The sequence below is a fragment of the Macrotis lagotis genome, chromosome 5 (assembly GCF_037893015.1).
Source record: "Macrotis lagotis isolate mMagLag1 chromosome 5, bilby.v1.9.chrom.fasta, whole genome shotgun sequence".
Classification (NCBI taxonomy): Eukaryota; Metazoa; Chordata; class Mammalia; order Peramelemorphia; family Peramelidae; genus Macrotis; species Macrotis lagotis.
In genome coordinates this window covers 14,396,756-14,413,298 of record NC_133662.1, presented here as the reverse complement: position 1 = coordinate 14,413,298, position 16,543 = coordinate 14,396,756, and the positions used below count along the sequence as shown (strand labels likewise).

The following is a 16,543-nucleotide window of genomic DNA, read 5'->3' as shown; positions in this document are numbered from 1 at the left end:
TATACTAATTTTTGATCCAGGAAGCATGAAATGAACACTTCACCCAATTCACTGATTTAAAAAGTTGAACAAGTCAAGGCCAAGAACAAATCCCTAGGGTACTCCACTTAGAGGCTTCCCTCCAAGTTGGCATGAATGCATTTATGACTACTGTTTGGGTCTGGAGAAAGAGAGGAGGCCAGAAAAATGAGACAATACAAAGATGAAGAAAAAGAAATAGACAGTGAAAGCATAATAATAATGACTCAATCATCTGATGCTTTACAATTTACAGAGTGCTTTCCTCAGAGCTACATAAGCAATAGAAATATAGAGGGTAGAAAGAGACAATATGCAAAAGAGACACGGACAGAAAAAGATGGAGTGGGGGGAAGAAGAAGGATGAGAGACCAGGAGATAGAGAAGAAAGAAACATAAAGAGCAGACAGAGATAATTGCAAAGAAAATTAATGAGAGATGAAAAAAAATGAAGTGGTACCTTCCTTCTTAAAGGATTTGAAACTATTTGTGAAGTGTATGTATATCATCTCATTGTCCCTCCATGAAAGCAGGGATGAATTGGAATTTGTTCTCCTGACAATATATAGTGAAGCTCAATAATTTTAACCAATTGTCAGTCTTTGCTGTTTTTACTCTATCTTTATGTCTAAATAGTTGTCACCTTAATTCAGGTCCTCATCAATCCTCTCTGATATTTTATTTTATTTGCAAGGCAATGGGGTTAAGTGGCTTGCCCAAGGCCACACAGCTAAGTAATTATTAAGTGCATGAGGTCGAATTTGAACTCAGGTACTCCTGATTCCAGGGCTAGTGCTCTATCCACTGCGCCACCTAGCCACCCCCTCTCTGATATTTTAGCAAAAAACTAATTAGCCTTCCTGACGTATTTCTTCACTTCAATCCATCTAACATAGAGAAGCCAAAATGATTTTTCTTAAGTATAGATTTGGTCACATGACATTCCCTTACTCAATCAACTCCAGTGATTTCCTATTGCTCCCTGTTGCCTATAACAGCAAACAAAAATTCCTCTGTTTAACTTTGAAAGCTTTGCACTGATTCCAACCTAACTTATTGGAGTCATTGGACTTAATCTCACATTCTAAACATATGTAGAATGTAATCTCCTGTTTTTGTATGTTTGCACTAGCAATCCCTCATGCCTGGAATATACTCTCTGCTGCCTTTTATCTCCTAGAGACCTTCTCTTTCCCCTTAATATAGCTTAGGTACCACCCTCTACATAAAACCTTTACTGATTTCCACCCCCCCCCACACACACACACTCTCTATCTCCTAATCTATTTGTATTTATATTCTTTATCCTACCTGTAGTTATCTAACCATCCATCTATTCATCTCTCTTTCTGTCTGCCTGTCTTATCTCTCTATCTGTTTGTCCATTTGCCCATCTATCTACTTGTCTCTCACTGCCTGTCTTTCTGTCTGTCTGCCTATCTGTCTGTCCATTTGTCCATCTATTTATCCATCTATCTGTCTGCCAGCCTATCTGTCCATCCAACCATCTTTCTATCTGTCTATCTATCGCTCATTAAAAGGTGAACCTCTTGAAAACAAAAACTATCTTAATTTTCTATTTGGATTTCCAGAGATCAGCACAGTGCTCTGCATATAGTAAGTAATAAATGTTTCATTTAGTCATTCATTCATATGTTCTCGTCTCCCCTTTTAGAATGTAAGCTCCTTGTAAGGAAGGATAAATGGTTATTTCTGATTGAGTGATTAGAACAAAAATGCTTCAGAAAAACTCCTTTGCCATGGCTTGTCAACCTGGGCCTACAGGATCCCATCTGTAGTTGTATAGTCATTTCAGCATTGTCCAACTCTTCATGATCCCATTTGGCATTTTCTTGGCAGATACTTGAATGGTTTGTCATTTCTCTCCAGCTCGTATTACAAGAACTGAGGCAAACAGGGTGAGGTGACTTGCCCAGGGTCACAAAGCTAGTAAGTATCTGAAGCTATATTTGAACCAAGGAAGAAGAGTCCTCCTGATTTCCAGTACCAGTACTCTATCCACTATCTGTCCAACCACAGTACATGGTCTGTTTCCTGTATTCGTGGACCTCTATGGCATGAATGACTTTTCTCACATAAAAAAATCCATCCCAATAACTGATATCCAAAAGACTAGAAATAAAGAAGGGGTGGTAGGAAGGTTAGAGATAGTTACCTTCTTTTTGCTGCAATAGATCTGCCATTTCTTCTCCAATGGCAGTGCAAACATGGCCTCCCTATTTTTGTCTGTGAGATCCAACTCATCCTATAGGGGAGACAAAGAAAAAAAGCAACTAAATTGTGATCAGAAATACAGAAATCTATTGCAAAATTCAGCCCCACAGGAAGTTTTACTCACCCATTTCTCAGCCTTATTTTATAAACATACACACACACACATACGTGCATGCATGCTTGTGTGCATAGCTATATTTATATCTATCCCTCCCCGCCCTCAAATATTTCCCTTCATCATTAGAAGATGTGCATCACCATCTTCCTTCCTTCCAATGAAATAGCAGAATTATCCTTCTGAATGATACTGATTCATGGAAAAGCTAAGGTACAAACTGAGGTGGGTCATTCACTTTACCACTTGCTTAGCTAGGTGACCTTTGTGCAAGTAACTGAACCTCTTTCAATCTTGGTTTCTTTCTCTGCAAAATGAATGACTGGAGTAGATGGCTTCAAAGAATCCTCCCAGTTCATTAATTCCATTTCCAAGTGTGTGATTGTTAATTTTGATCATGAGAGTTTACAGTGGCCTAAACCAAAGAATCACAGATCAAACACTCTAGCTTCATATAAGGTATGGTTGACTGAGTCACAGTTAACATTGCATGTCTGTCTAAAATTATGTTTTATCTTTTTAAACAAAACTATCAAAACAAAATATAAAATCTGCTAATTCATATACCTGTTAAAAAAATTCCTATACAGAGTAAGATTTAAAGTATATATTTATCTGGGAACAATTAAGTGCCTTTTCTTGCTTACTCTCAACAACTGAATCTTAATTCTTTCTACTCTATTTTAAGTCCTCATCATCTTTTGTCTAGACTCTTATAAACATTTTCTAACTGATGGCCCTGCATCCAAATTTTTCCCTCCATCCTTCATATACTATTTATATATTCGTGCCCTCTTCCATGCTGAAACTCCCCTCCATCTCTATCTGTTGAAATCTCTTCTTTCAAGGTCCAAATAGTAAGTTCTCTGAGGACTGCATGACCAAAGCCACGGAGAGGACAGGACAAGAACAGAAAATTATGAGTCACTGAATTATAGAACATATGAAGGGAGAGAGCATGAAGTAAGGTTGGAAAGATACTGTGAAGCCAGAATGTACAACTGTTAAGTGGTAAGATGGGGGTGGGTGGGAAGGTATCATTTACATTATTAAGGGAATGAAAATTGGTTTAAAAATATATATGTATACATATACATATGAAATTTTAAAAAGGTCAATTTTATTTTCTCTTAGACATTATGACTATCATACCTAAAGATATCAAGTAGATAACAGGGAACTAACTATATATATATTTTTGGAGGCAATTAGGGTTAAGTGATTTGCCAAGGATCTCACAGCTGGTAAGTGTCAGAGGTCATGTTTGAACTCAGATCTTCCTGACTCTACAGCCAGTGCTCCATCCACTGGCCACCTAGCTGCCCCTGAGTAATAAGGAAAATAAGGAAATATTTTTATCCAAATGTAAGGGAGGTGATAGTAAGACATGCATCCAAAAGCAAAAGAAAAAATAATGGTTATTATATGTATTCCATTTCTTACATGTGATGCCCATGGACTACCCTTTTCTAATTAAGGACTTAAACTTTTCTTCTACTTAGCCATCTCTCAGTGCTAGTTATTTTACTTCTCAAATGTAGTTAATGTGTTTACATAGTTCCAAATGGTCACCATCACCAAACTCCTAAATCAATCTAGCCCCTACCCATCACCTCAAGTGTTGATTTACCATTGCCCTGACAGCATGCAGTTTTATAATGACTCTTATGACCCATAATATCAGGTCTGAAAACCTTCCCCATGGCTTTCAATTTTAGAGTCTTAGGCTACAGTTCCTTACATAATACCTGAGATGATTCTTTATAACTCATCATAAATGCAATGATTACTATAGATCATAAAACAGCTTATTTTCTCTGTTTAGTTTGGTTACATCTGCATCCAATTGTCTTATACTTACCTATCAATTTTCACTAAAGCTTTCCCAGGAAAAATCTTCTCTAATCTCACTCACCAAGCTCTATCCATCAGATACAATGACAAAGGGTTAGATGAAGCATCTTCTGAGTTTCAGTTCAATGTTTTTTTCTTCTTGCTGATGTTTATTTGCCCTTATGATAAATAGTCCAAAAAAGGACTTTTCATAGTTCCTTCTCTAATGTTTCTATCATATAAACAATCCTCATGCTGCCCTCCCACTCCACTCCTAAAACACCCTCTCTCCAACCTAAATACTATTTAAGTACCTCCATATCTATTCATGTCCAGATTTAATATTAATTTTTTGCTGTTTGGAATGCTCCAAGAAACTCTGAACTGGATCTGCATCAATCTTTCTCTAAAGCACAAGAATAAGCAAAAATAAGCATATCACCAATATGACATCCTCTTCTGAGAGTTAGCATAAAAAAACCATCTATATCGATATCGATATAGATAGATATAGATATGATAGATATAGATATAGATAGATATAGATATAGATACAGATGATGATATAGATATAGATATAGATATAGATATAGATATAGATATAGATGTAACAGCTTATTTACATATAGACTTCCCTTATACACTGTGAGCAAATGAGGACAGGGACTTTTTTTAGTCTTTGTATCCCCCAATACTTAGCGCAGTGCCTCATACATAGAAGACCCTAAATGCTTGTTGACTATTAAAATTAAAGTTCATCGGGGTGGCTAGGTAGTATAGTGGATAAAGTACCGGACTTGGAGTCAGGAGTACCTGGGTTCAAATCCAGTCTCAGACACTTAATAATGACCTAGCTGTGTGGCCTTGGGCAAGCCACTTAACCCCATTTGCCTTGCAAAAACCTAAAAAAAAATTAAAGTTCATCTCCCTTATCCTCTTTCTACAAAGTCTTTTTCTGTTCCTACCAACCTTGATTTCCTCACAATCTATTCATTCTCCAACTCCCTTTAATATCACTTCCACCCTTATCACTTGGCTGAAATTATTATTTCCAGAATCACCAATGATCTTCTAATTGGCCTCTTCTAAGACTTCATCCTCCTTGACCTTCCTGAAGCATTCAGCATTGTTAACTATTAACCAATCTCATCTTCTAGTGGATACTTTCTTTTTTCTTTAATTCCAGGACAATGTTCCTTTTTAGTTCTCCTTTTTCTCTAACTACTCCTCACTTTCCATTGGCTCCTCCTGCCCATAACTGTGGGCATCCATCCCACTCCCCACTTCTGCCACTGGCAATCCATTCTCCTCTTTCCTTTGGAAGGTCATCTGCTCACAAGACTTTAATTGTCACCCATGTCTAGATGACTCACAAATTTTTGTCTTCAGTTTCTTTCTTTTCCCTGAACATCAGTCCTATAGCACTAATTACTTAACATGACACAACTCACCTGGACATCCATCCCACTGACACCTGAACCTCAATGGGTCCCCAACTCATTAATTTTTCCTCAAGATCTATCACTCTTCCCTTCCTATTACCATTAATGGCATGGTCATCATCTCAATCCTGAAAACTCCTAGCTTCAGAGTTCTCTTTCATTCCTATTTCTCTCTCACCTCCCATATCCTATCAAGTTGTCAAGTTCAAATGATTCTGTCTCTCTAGGGTCTCTTGCATTTCTCCATCCTAATAAAACTATAATGTAAATTCTTATTAATTTTTGTTTAGAGGGGATGCTAGGTGGCATAGTGGATAAAGCACTGGCCCTGGAGTCAGGAGTACCTGGGTTCAAATCCAATCTCAGACACTTAATAATTACCTAGCTGTGTGGCCTTGGGCAAGCCACTTAACCCCATTTGCCTTGCAAAAACCTAAAAAAAAAAAGAATTTTTGTTTAGAAAACTAGAATAGCCATCTTCCTGGTCTCAACTACCACAAATGTGCCAAAGTAACCTTAATATACAGCTATGATTGGTCTATATACATATATACATATATATATATGTGTGTGTGTGTGTGTGTGTGTGTGTGTGTGTGTGTGTATATTTCTAATGGCCTGTGGAATAAAATGCAAACCTCTTAGTCTGACATTTAAGGATATACACAATTTGGCTCTAACTTACATTATTGGCCTTTGTTCAAAGTATTCCCCTTCAAGCATTCTCATTCCTTAGCCAAACGTTTTTCTAATATTATCCTGACTCTTTTCAGTTGTGCATGCAATCTTCCATGCCTTAAAGGACCTCCTCCCACACCTTGCCTGTTGAAATTTTTTCTCTTTCTTCATACTCCAGGTCAGATACTTCAGCCTTCCCTCTACCTAGGAGTATTCCTTCCCCCTCAAATCATATCATATATGATATTCTAGTATTTTATTCTAACTTGGGTTACAGTTATTTTTGTATTATCTTAACCCCTAATAAATGGTAATTTCTTCTTTAAGGGCAGTATTATGTCTTTTTCAACTTTTTTTTTTAAAACCCTGAGTAGCACTCAGTTTTGCACAATTTGTTGTTGTTGCTGTTCAACCATGTTTGAGTCTCCCTGATTCCATTTTGGGATTTTCTTGACAAAGATATTGGAGCAGTTTGTTATTTCATTCTCCAACTCATTTTATAGATGAGGAAACTGAGGCAAACCAGGTTAAATGACTTGTCCAGGGTCACACAGTTAGTAGGTCTGTTAAGCTCTAAATGTTCACTGAGCTAAATTGAGCTAAAAGAGAATTCTCTGAATTTATTTTCATTCCTGGCATGCTAATTACTTATTGACAGCAAAAGCTAATCTGATTCATTAAGGCTTTTTTTAAAAAAAGTTCTTTGAATCAGTACACTGAGTACAGGAACTGTTTTCATTTTTTAAACTCTAGCACTTTGCACAGTGTTTGGCCCAGAGAAGACATCTAATGAATGTTGTTTTGTTTTTTGAGACTGAATTTCTCCATGTCACCAACTAACTATAATCCAAGTTAGAATTTAATTAGCTGAATTAGGGGATTTTTGATTTGAGGATGAAAGAATCACTTCTAGATAGAGCAAAAGTTGAAGCACCTGACCTGGGATAAGAAGGAAAAGAAAAACTTCAACAGACAAAAAAAGAGATTGCATGCACAAATGAAAAAAAAGGTTAAGATGATATTAGGAAGACATAAAGATCACTCATTGGCCTCATCTCACTGCTGATCAGCATGGTAAGCTTTGCCCTGCTAAGTCTCTGACTGGTCACTATTCACCTTTTCTTAGTCAATACAAGTCAATTTTACAGACTTCTCTCAAGGCTCATCATACTGGTGTTGGCCACCAAATTGGCTGTTGCCTACTGTACCTTAGAATTTCCAAATTCAAGCAATCTACCAATCTTGGCCTCCCCAGAAGTAGGGACCACAAATATTCTCTATTATGCCTGCTCTAATAAATGCTTGGTGGGTGAATAATTTTTACAACAGAAAAATGATCTTTTATATTGAGATACTATTTAAACCAAAATATTTGATTTATTTTTCTAATTAATATCCTGCCTTTTAAAAGAAGCCTTCCTCTGGAGCAGCTAGCTGGCAGTGGATAGAGCACCAGCCCTGGAGTCAGGAGTACCTGAGTTCAAATCCTACCTCAGACACTGAATAATTACCTAGCTATGTGGCCTTGGGCAAGCCACTTAACCCCATTTGCCTTGCAAGAACCTAAAAAAATAGAATTAAAATAAAATAAAATAAGAAGAGGCCTTCCCCAACCCCTGTTAATTCCAATGCCTGCTCTCTGTTAATTATTTTCTTATTTGGTCTGTATAGAGAATTCTTTGTATATTTGTTTACATAGTATCTTCCCCTTTAAATTGTAAGCTCCTTGGGGAAAGGTCTTCCTTTTGCCTCTTTTTTTCCCCCAACCCTTGACATAGTGCCCGACCCATAGTAGGCGCTTAATAAATGGTTATTGATACACTGACTACTCTTAGGAAACGTATGAGTCTGAAAATTTTAAGAGTTTAGGAAGGGCTTCATCCAAGCTTCCCTGATGCTTATAATTCCTCACCACTCAGCAGAGCTGAGAAGTCAAGAAATCCTGCCTGCTTCTTTTGAATTGAGCCTTTATGAAGTAGCTTCATTTCTTGTTGGAAATGTTACAAATTCCTAGATCCAACATGTCCATATTTAAAGAGAAGAATATTTCAAAGACAAATATAAGTGATTTTAGATTATCTGTATTACATTCCCTTCTGCTAGAACAGATTATCAGGATATTATTATGAACAAATTAATCTGTATTGATATTTCTGTGCCAGTCCTTATGTCTGTTTCCTGAGTTTCTTTCCTGTCTCCTTTATTAAACTGGAGGCTTCCGATGGGAAGACCTTGTTTGCTAAACAAGGAGGGGATCCTTTCTTCCTAATAGGTTATCTTCTCCCTAGAAACAAAACTATATTTCCTGTTTCTACTAATTTCTTTTTTTGTTGTTGTTGTTCATTGAAGATCCCATGTTGGAGTTTTTTGGCGAAGGTACTCAAGAAACCGAGACCAACAGGGTTAATGACTTGTCTCAGGTTACACAAGTAATATCTGAGATCACATTTGAACTCAGGAAGGTGCATCTTCCTGACTCCAGGCCTGGTGCTCTATACACTGTGCCACCCAGCTGCCCCTAATTTCTAACACCATCACAATATATGGTGTTAGAAAAGTGGTACTCAGAATAAGGTAATAAGTCAGGCTGGAGTTGGCTATGGAACCCAGATCCCTTGATTTATGATCAATAAGTTGGTTGGCTAGATATTTCAGAATTCTTTAGATTTGTTAACATGATATGCAGTTGCAAAATGCACAATCCCTTCATCTTCTCTAGCTAAACTCTCCCAGTTCAGAGCCCTGTAGAGTCTGCCAGCAATGAGCTTACCCAAAAGAAACCTACAGAGAGTCCCAGGGAGATTCCACATAGAGAGAAGAAAAGACAAGTGTTCAATTATTTGGAAGTTTTTCATGCTTAGTAACTGAATGATTTCCCAGAAATCCAGGTCATCTGCCACTATATAGTCCAGGGCTTAGCAGGGGGCAATGCCCAGTAGAAAAGGGGGATTCCTCCATCCAATTCCTCCAACCCTTTAGCTCTATTCTTCTAGCAATGTTGAAGGGACTTACAGCAGCCCAGATTTGGGTGTAGGAAGTACATATCACCTCTCACACAGTTCTCTTTTATTTTTCTCTTATAGGCTCTTAGATTTAGAGTTTGAAGGTTACAACCTTAGAAGTTATAGTTTATCTAATCATTTTATAGATGAGGGATTTTTGACCCAGAGAAATTAAGTGACTTGCTCAAGGTCCCATAGCTAATAAGTAGCAAAGTTGGGATTCAAATCCAGGTTCTTTACCTCTATTCATATCCAGCACATTTTCCTCTGCCTATCAACATACTTAGCTCTTTGTGTTGGTCCTTCTCCCTATATCCTCCCCCCCACCATTCTTCTTCTTTCACATGTTCCTGTCTACCACTGAGCCTCCCATATCCCAATGCCAGGATGCTCTATCCGACCCCTTCAATTTCTTCTTTGCCTTCTGAAGATACTGACCACAAGCTCAGCAAAGCGGGCATTGAGTTCCTCAGCAGGTGGGATGGGACTGGAGAACTCCAGGAACTGCAGTGGATGGTTGTCCCGAAGGTTGATCTCAGGGATGTCATTGCCCCCAAAGCAGCAGAGAAAGCCCAGGCCATGACGACTCCTCTTCCAGGGAGCCATGGTCAGTTGGGGCACTGTTATCTACTCATCATGATCTGAGGAAAAAGAGAAGAGGAGATATGTGAGAAGGCTCCCAAGCCAGAGGGCACCAAGCATCAGAGATCATCATCAAATGTTTTTTATCTTAGAAGTATTGCCATATTATTGAATGCTCCTTGGCCAATCTATTTGCAAACCAATTCTTCACTGGGGATGCGAATAGAAAAGTGAGACAGTGCCTGCTCCCAAGGAGAACATACTTTAATAGAGAGAGAGAGAGAGAGAGAGAGAGAGAGAGAGAGAGAGAGAGAGAGAGAGAGAGAGAGAGATAATACACATAACATAGTGGTAGCCAGAGAAGGAAGTCTCTGGGAAGTTACAAGAATGATGAGTTTATCCAAAGGGTATTCAACAAATAGACTCCTTTCAAGGAACAATGGTCACATGGTGCCATTAATTTGATTACTGAGCTCACAGTTGCCTCCAATAAAAGATATTTCTTCCTCATTACCCCCTTTCTTGCAATTATCAAACTCAGAATTCTTTACAAAAGAGAACCCCCAAGGAAATCCTTGAAAGTAGATAAAGAAGGACATAAGACATATTTGTTTTTTAAAACTGGTTTTCCAATTTTCCCTTGAACCCACAGCTTGATTCATTTGCAGTTCTTGAGTTGTAAAAGAATGATTTTTAGTGGGATATCAATGGAGCTAGAGAAGTTTGTGAAAAAGGGAGTTGACATTGAAATATGGAATAGTATCCTTCCTCATACACTATCTGGTATGAATGAACTTTGAGGGCAGTTTCACCCAAGTATTTTTTTTGTCTTAAAGGATACTTAATATCAAAAGTCAGAAGTCCCCATACATAACTCACTCTTTTTTGTTAGCCAGCTCTCTGCACTGAGCATTCTTGTAAATTAAGTTAGGTAATAGTTTAGATAATATGTAAAAGAAAGAAAAGATAGTATCCTGACACTTGAGCTACTAATCTGATAAGTAGATTCCTGCCTACTAGGTACTGGAGTGACAGGAGAGAAAGTTTTTGATTAGTTCCCAGAGGTAATAAGGTAGAACAATAAATAGAGAGAGAGAGTTCTGGATCTACAGTTAGGAAGATTGTATTCAAATCTAACCTCAGATTCTTGCTAGCTATGTATGACTCTGGGAAAGTTATTTCATCTCTATTTGCTTCAATTTCCTGAACACTAAAATGAGGACAATAATAATAATAATGATTATTATTATTGCACCTCCCTCCCAAGACTGTTGTGAGATAATACTTGCAACTTAACACAGTGCCAAAAAACAATGTGTTGCTGGTGATTGGTTGTTTTAGACATGCTTGGCTCTTCATGACCCTTTTGGGGTTTGCTTGGTAAAGATACTAGAGTGGTTTGCCCATTTCCTTTTCCAGCTCATTTTACAGATGAGGAAACTGAAGCAAACACAGAAGAGTGACTTATCCAGGGTCACACTGCTAGTGTCAGAGATCACATTTGAACTCAGGTCTTCCTGACTCCAGGTCCCACACTTTACCCATTGCCCCACCTAGTTGCTATGGCACACATAGTAGGCACTTATCAACATTTTTTTTTCTTCATTCTTAAGTATAACTAAAAACCAAGAATTAACCAGCTCCTTCTTCAGTTTTCCTTAAGCTATCATTTTGCCTCCTCCATGGGATTTTCGGCAACAAAACAGGGAAGGGACCCATACCTCTCACCCAATATACTCTGCAAAATGGGATACCTTGCAAAACTGGATTGTGCTTTCAATTCAGAACTGTTCAGCACATGGTAGAATACCTGGCTAAGGTAACCTCCCTCATTCTCTAGTACAAGAATATTTCTTTATCCCTGGAACACACTTTCACCATCCTTACTTTTGCTCCTACTTTTTTCCTTAGCTAAAAGGTATGTACTCCATAAACATAACATAAAATATTAACTCCAGTATTCTTATTTGAATGGTGCTAAGGACAAGGGAAAGGAAAGCAGAATTGAGGAGGCAGAGCAAAGCCTCTTCCCATCTGTTCACATACTGCTCTGCCCAACACTCACTTCAGTTGTGGGATTCTGGCTTCCTGTCTGACACCGGCCCCCTCCCATGCACTGGACTCCAGCTTAGCCCGCCTGACTATTTTTTCTTGGCTGAACCTCTATTACCCTAGTTCCACTCCTCCCCCTCATTCAAGCTTTTCTGTTAAGACTAAACCAGATGACCTGTGATTATACCTGCTACATGTGGAGCCTGGGGTGCCTAACAAGAATGCAATTCAACCCTCTTTGTTTAGCTGCCTCCAAGTACAACTGTAGCTTGGCTGATGTGTGGTGTATTGAGAAGTCATAATAACCCATCATACCGCAAATAGGGAATATCTTGAGGTTACAGCAGGTTAGGATGATAGTGAGATAGGGGCCCAGGGGATAGATGGCTTGATATCTGGGAAACCAGTGGCTGGGTTTCTTTGATGGCGTCCCAGGTCCATCTTTCCTCCCTCACCCCACTAACCAAGTTGGCTTGCTGACTGCCAACTCTGACCTGACAAGGGAGAGGGTGGCAGGAACCAGAGAAGGAGTGGGAGTGGAGCCCTAGCTTCCCAGACCTAGCTGGAGTAAGGGGAGTCACAGACCTTCCAAACAGGAAGTTGAAAAGGATCTGGGTACTCAGTCCTCGGGGGAGTGTCGCATAGTTTGCCCTTTTAAGGGACTTGCTTGATATTTCCTGAGTTTGTAACACTAGGGATACCATCACCTTTCCTAAGCACTCTTTCTCTTTTTTCTCATTAATGTTCCATTTTAATATCATAGAACAGATATCAAATTTGAAGGTGGAATGCAACCTTAAGATTATCTAGTCCAACTTCCTTAAATTTATTTCTGATAAGAATGTTCCTGAGAACAGAAAATGACCTATCTAGATTCCCTAACCAGTCCTGTGTCCTTCCTAAAACTTCTTAAAACTTTATAGCCAAGTCCCAAATAGTGCAAGCAATGAAGTAATCAAATGTATTCAAACTCTCACTATTTGAGGTTATAATCATGTAAAATAATGGTAATTTATTCCAGGCCAATGGAAATATGCAGTAAGAATAAAAATAATAGGGGCGGCTAGGTGGTGCAATAGATAAAGCACCAGCTCTGGAGTCAGGAGTACTTGGGTTCAAATCCGGTCTCAGACACTTAATAATTACCTAGCTGTGTGGCCTTGGACAAGCCACTTAACCCCATTTGTCATGCAAAAACCTAGAAAAAAAGAATAAAAATAATGGGGCCACTCCAAGGGATACCTTATTCAAACTAATCTAGATCTAAATGTACTTTCACAATTAATAGATTGATCAGTCAATCAATTTGTTTCACATCTTCTTATCTAGTCATCCACCATCTTGCCATCTATCCATTTCTCAATTGGAATAGCCCTCCTGGAACTGATCACCAGAGATATGCTCCCTGTTCCTAGGCAGCTTTATCTACTCAGTTCTGGAACTTCCACCTTAGACTGAGCAATCTGAATTAGTGAATGAATGAGTTCAACTTATATCTAGCTGGTCCTAGCTCTCCAATACACAGTCCAATCTGTTGTCATGTATAGGATCTCCTCCAATCTCCAACTCCTTTCCATCTCTTGCTCTAAGTTCAGATTAATCAAATTAATACTATTATTAATATTACCATTGAGATTAATCAGTAATCTAATAAATATTACCATTGTTTCTGGAGAGAACATATGAATTGACTACCCTTTGGTTCAACATCAATCTTCTGATATAGCCAGATATAGCCTTCCTTCCCTGGACATCACTTTCTTCAAAGTATGGTATCTTCCTATTAAAATGTAAATCCTTTAAGGATAGGTACTATCTCACTTTGGTATTTGTATTGCAAGCCTCTCACAGTGCCTGGCTCATATTAAGTACTTACTAAATGTGTTTTTCAATCATTCAATCAACAAGGATTTATTAAATATCTGTGTTAGGCTAGACACTGCAAAGCACTGAGAGTACAACACAAAATTGAAATATTCCTTGCCTTCAAGGAGATTCTATTCTATTAAGGAGAAAATGCATGTACATAAATATAAACAAAATATAAAAAATATATATAAGGTAATTTGAGGGAACATTAACAAGGAATATTGAATAAGATATTTATTAACTTAGAAAGTCACATATTAACATTATCTATGTTTATTGTATTTTTATTTATTTTGTCAGAGATTTCACAATTACATTTTAGTCAGATTTGCAGTTGGAATGTGACTCAGGTGTGCTGCAAGAGACCTCATATGAAAATAATTTGATAATAACAGTTATATCATTATAGCTTTATATTATATTTTAGCTTTAAGGATTTTGTTGTACAATTGTTCAATTGACTTTGGGACCCATTTATTTTTTGTTTTTTTCATTGAGGATACTGAAGGATTTGTCATTTCCTTCTCCAGCTCATTTTACAGATGAGGAAACTGAGGCAAATAGGGCTAAGTGACTTGCTCAGGGTAACACAATAAGCATCTGAGGTCACATTTGAACTCAGGATGATGAGTCTTCCTGAGTCCGTGTCTGGCACTCTATCTGTTGTACCATATAGTTGTCCCACTTCAAGGTTTTCAAAGTACTTTACAAATATTCTCTCATTTTATTCTTACAACTCTGGGAAGTAGCTACTATTCCCATCCCCATTTTAGGGATAAGAAAACTAAGACAAACAGGTTAGCCACTTTCCAATGAAACACAGAGGAAGTTTCAGAGTGCATTTGAATTCATGACTTCCTGACTTTATTTGAGCTGATCTTTGAAGGAGACTAGAAATTCTAAAAAGTATAGGCTAGGCAAAAAGGCAAAAAGACATAGAAACAGCAACAAAATTTGACTAGACAATAGAGTGAAGGAGAATGATAAATGAGTAATAATAAAACTGGAAATGAAGGCAGAAACTAGATTTTGAAAAGTTTTAAATGTTAAAGGGGGTTATATTTGTTCCTGAAAGCAATGGGGAACCACTGAAGTCTGCTGAGGAAGAGTGATATGGTCAGACCTATGCATTAAGGATGTCACTTGTCATAGAATTGTTGCTGTTTGTCCTTCTAAGTGACATCATTGGTCTCGATATGTACATGAATTGAGCTTAAGTGAGGCAAAGTTGCAATCTTCAGCTTCAGCTTCTCTTCCAGAGTCATCAAAGTCCAGTTGTAGGACAAAAGTAAAGACATGATGGCCTAGATGCAGCAGTGCCTTCAATGTCTGACCAACCTCTTAAGACTCCACAGTACTGCTTCTTGGCCACTGAAACAAATTGTTCTCATATGCTATTCCACTGGGGAAGTCTGCACATATATGGGGAATCTCCCTAACTCACTGAGAGAGTTAGTTACTCTCACCATTTGCCAAGACAGTGAGGTGTGGTTGCTGTGCATGCTACCACTTCTTGAAATTGCAGGTAAGAGATAGATTAAAGGTGAACATGAAAGGCAGATGAGCCACCTTGAGAATTTACCAAACCCTCACACCAGAGTGCCAGTCCTCCCTGATCACTAGACAGGGAGATCAACAAGGAGGCTATTACCATTGTCAAAGATGAGGATCTGATATGTGTCTGGTGGTAGCTGTCTGAGCGAGAAAAAGGGAACCAGATGAGAAAAAAGTGAGGTAGAACCACCATGACTCAGCAACTGATTGGATATATGAGGTGAGGAAGATTGAGAAGTTGAGATGACTCTTGAGATTTTAAATCTGCATGTCTACAAAGATGCCGGTGCCCTTAACAGAAAGAGGGAAGAAGAATGGACTAAGATATTAAGAGAATGTGTTCTGTGTGGGACATTTGGAATCTGAAAAGTCTCTTTGGTAACTAACTGCAGCTCAAGAGAGAAACCAAGACTGGATATATACATTTGACAGTTACCCACATAGCGAAGGTGAGGATTATAATAATCTTAATAAATAACATTTATATAGTGCTTACTATGTGTCAGAAACTAAGATAAACATTTTATAATTCTTATCTCATTTGAGCCTTACAGCAACTCTAGAAGACAGATTCTATTATTGATCCTATTTTACAACTGAGGAAACTGAGGTAGATAGAGGCTAAATGATCTATCCAAGGTCACACAGTTATCAAGTGTTTGAGGACAGATTTGATGCCAGACCAAACACTCTATCCACTTCAGCACCTAGCTGTTCCTGATATTTGAGTTCTAAAGTGATAGCCAAGGAGAATGCTGAGAATGTCCAATGACCTGGGACCTCTACTTTGTTCTTCTTCATTGAATCACTTCTCTCTATTCTATCTCTCAGGGTAGCTCCTCCCTTTTATCTGATTTTTGACCAATACCGATATCTAAGTATCCCAATAGTATTGGGAAAGAGAAGACTGGAAGTGACCCAAAATCATGAGAATTGTATCTCTTTTCCAATGGTAAGGCATGCTGACTCTGCCTTCCCTCAGTTCCCTTTCAATAACTCCAGAATACTTTTAGTTTAAGAATTCCAGAATATCAGAATCCCTCAGAGGATGATGGCACTGTGCCTTGGAGCCTCATAGGTAACCTGAACCATTTGCCCTTTTCCAAACAGGAAAAGAACAGGAGTAGCCTGGTATTTTAGGGATATGTCAGGTCTACTTTAGA

The 16,543-nt window shown here is 38.2% G+C and overlaps 1 protein-coding gene across 3 annotated transcripts in view; it reads right to left on the bottom strand.

Annotated features, from left to right (window-relative positions):
* DAAM2 (dishevelled associated activator of morphogenesis 2) overlaps positions 1-16,543 on the bottom strand; it is a 146,443-nt gene that overhangs the window by 51,090 nt on the left and 78,810 nt on the right. For all 3 annotated transcript variants that reach the window (XM_074236857.1, XM_074236856.1, XM_074236858.1), the window contains exons 2-3: positions 9,762-9,964; positions 2,195-2,284 (exon numbers count right to left, since the gene is read on the bottom strand). In XM_074236857.1, coding sequence (XP_074092958.1) covers positions 2,195-2,284; positions 9,762-9,929 — 258 coding nt within the window. In that variant the 5' untranslated portion in view covers positions 9,930-9,964. The remainder of the gene's footprint in view (positions 1-2,194; positions 2,285-9,761; positions 9,965-16,543) is intronic.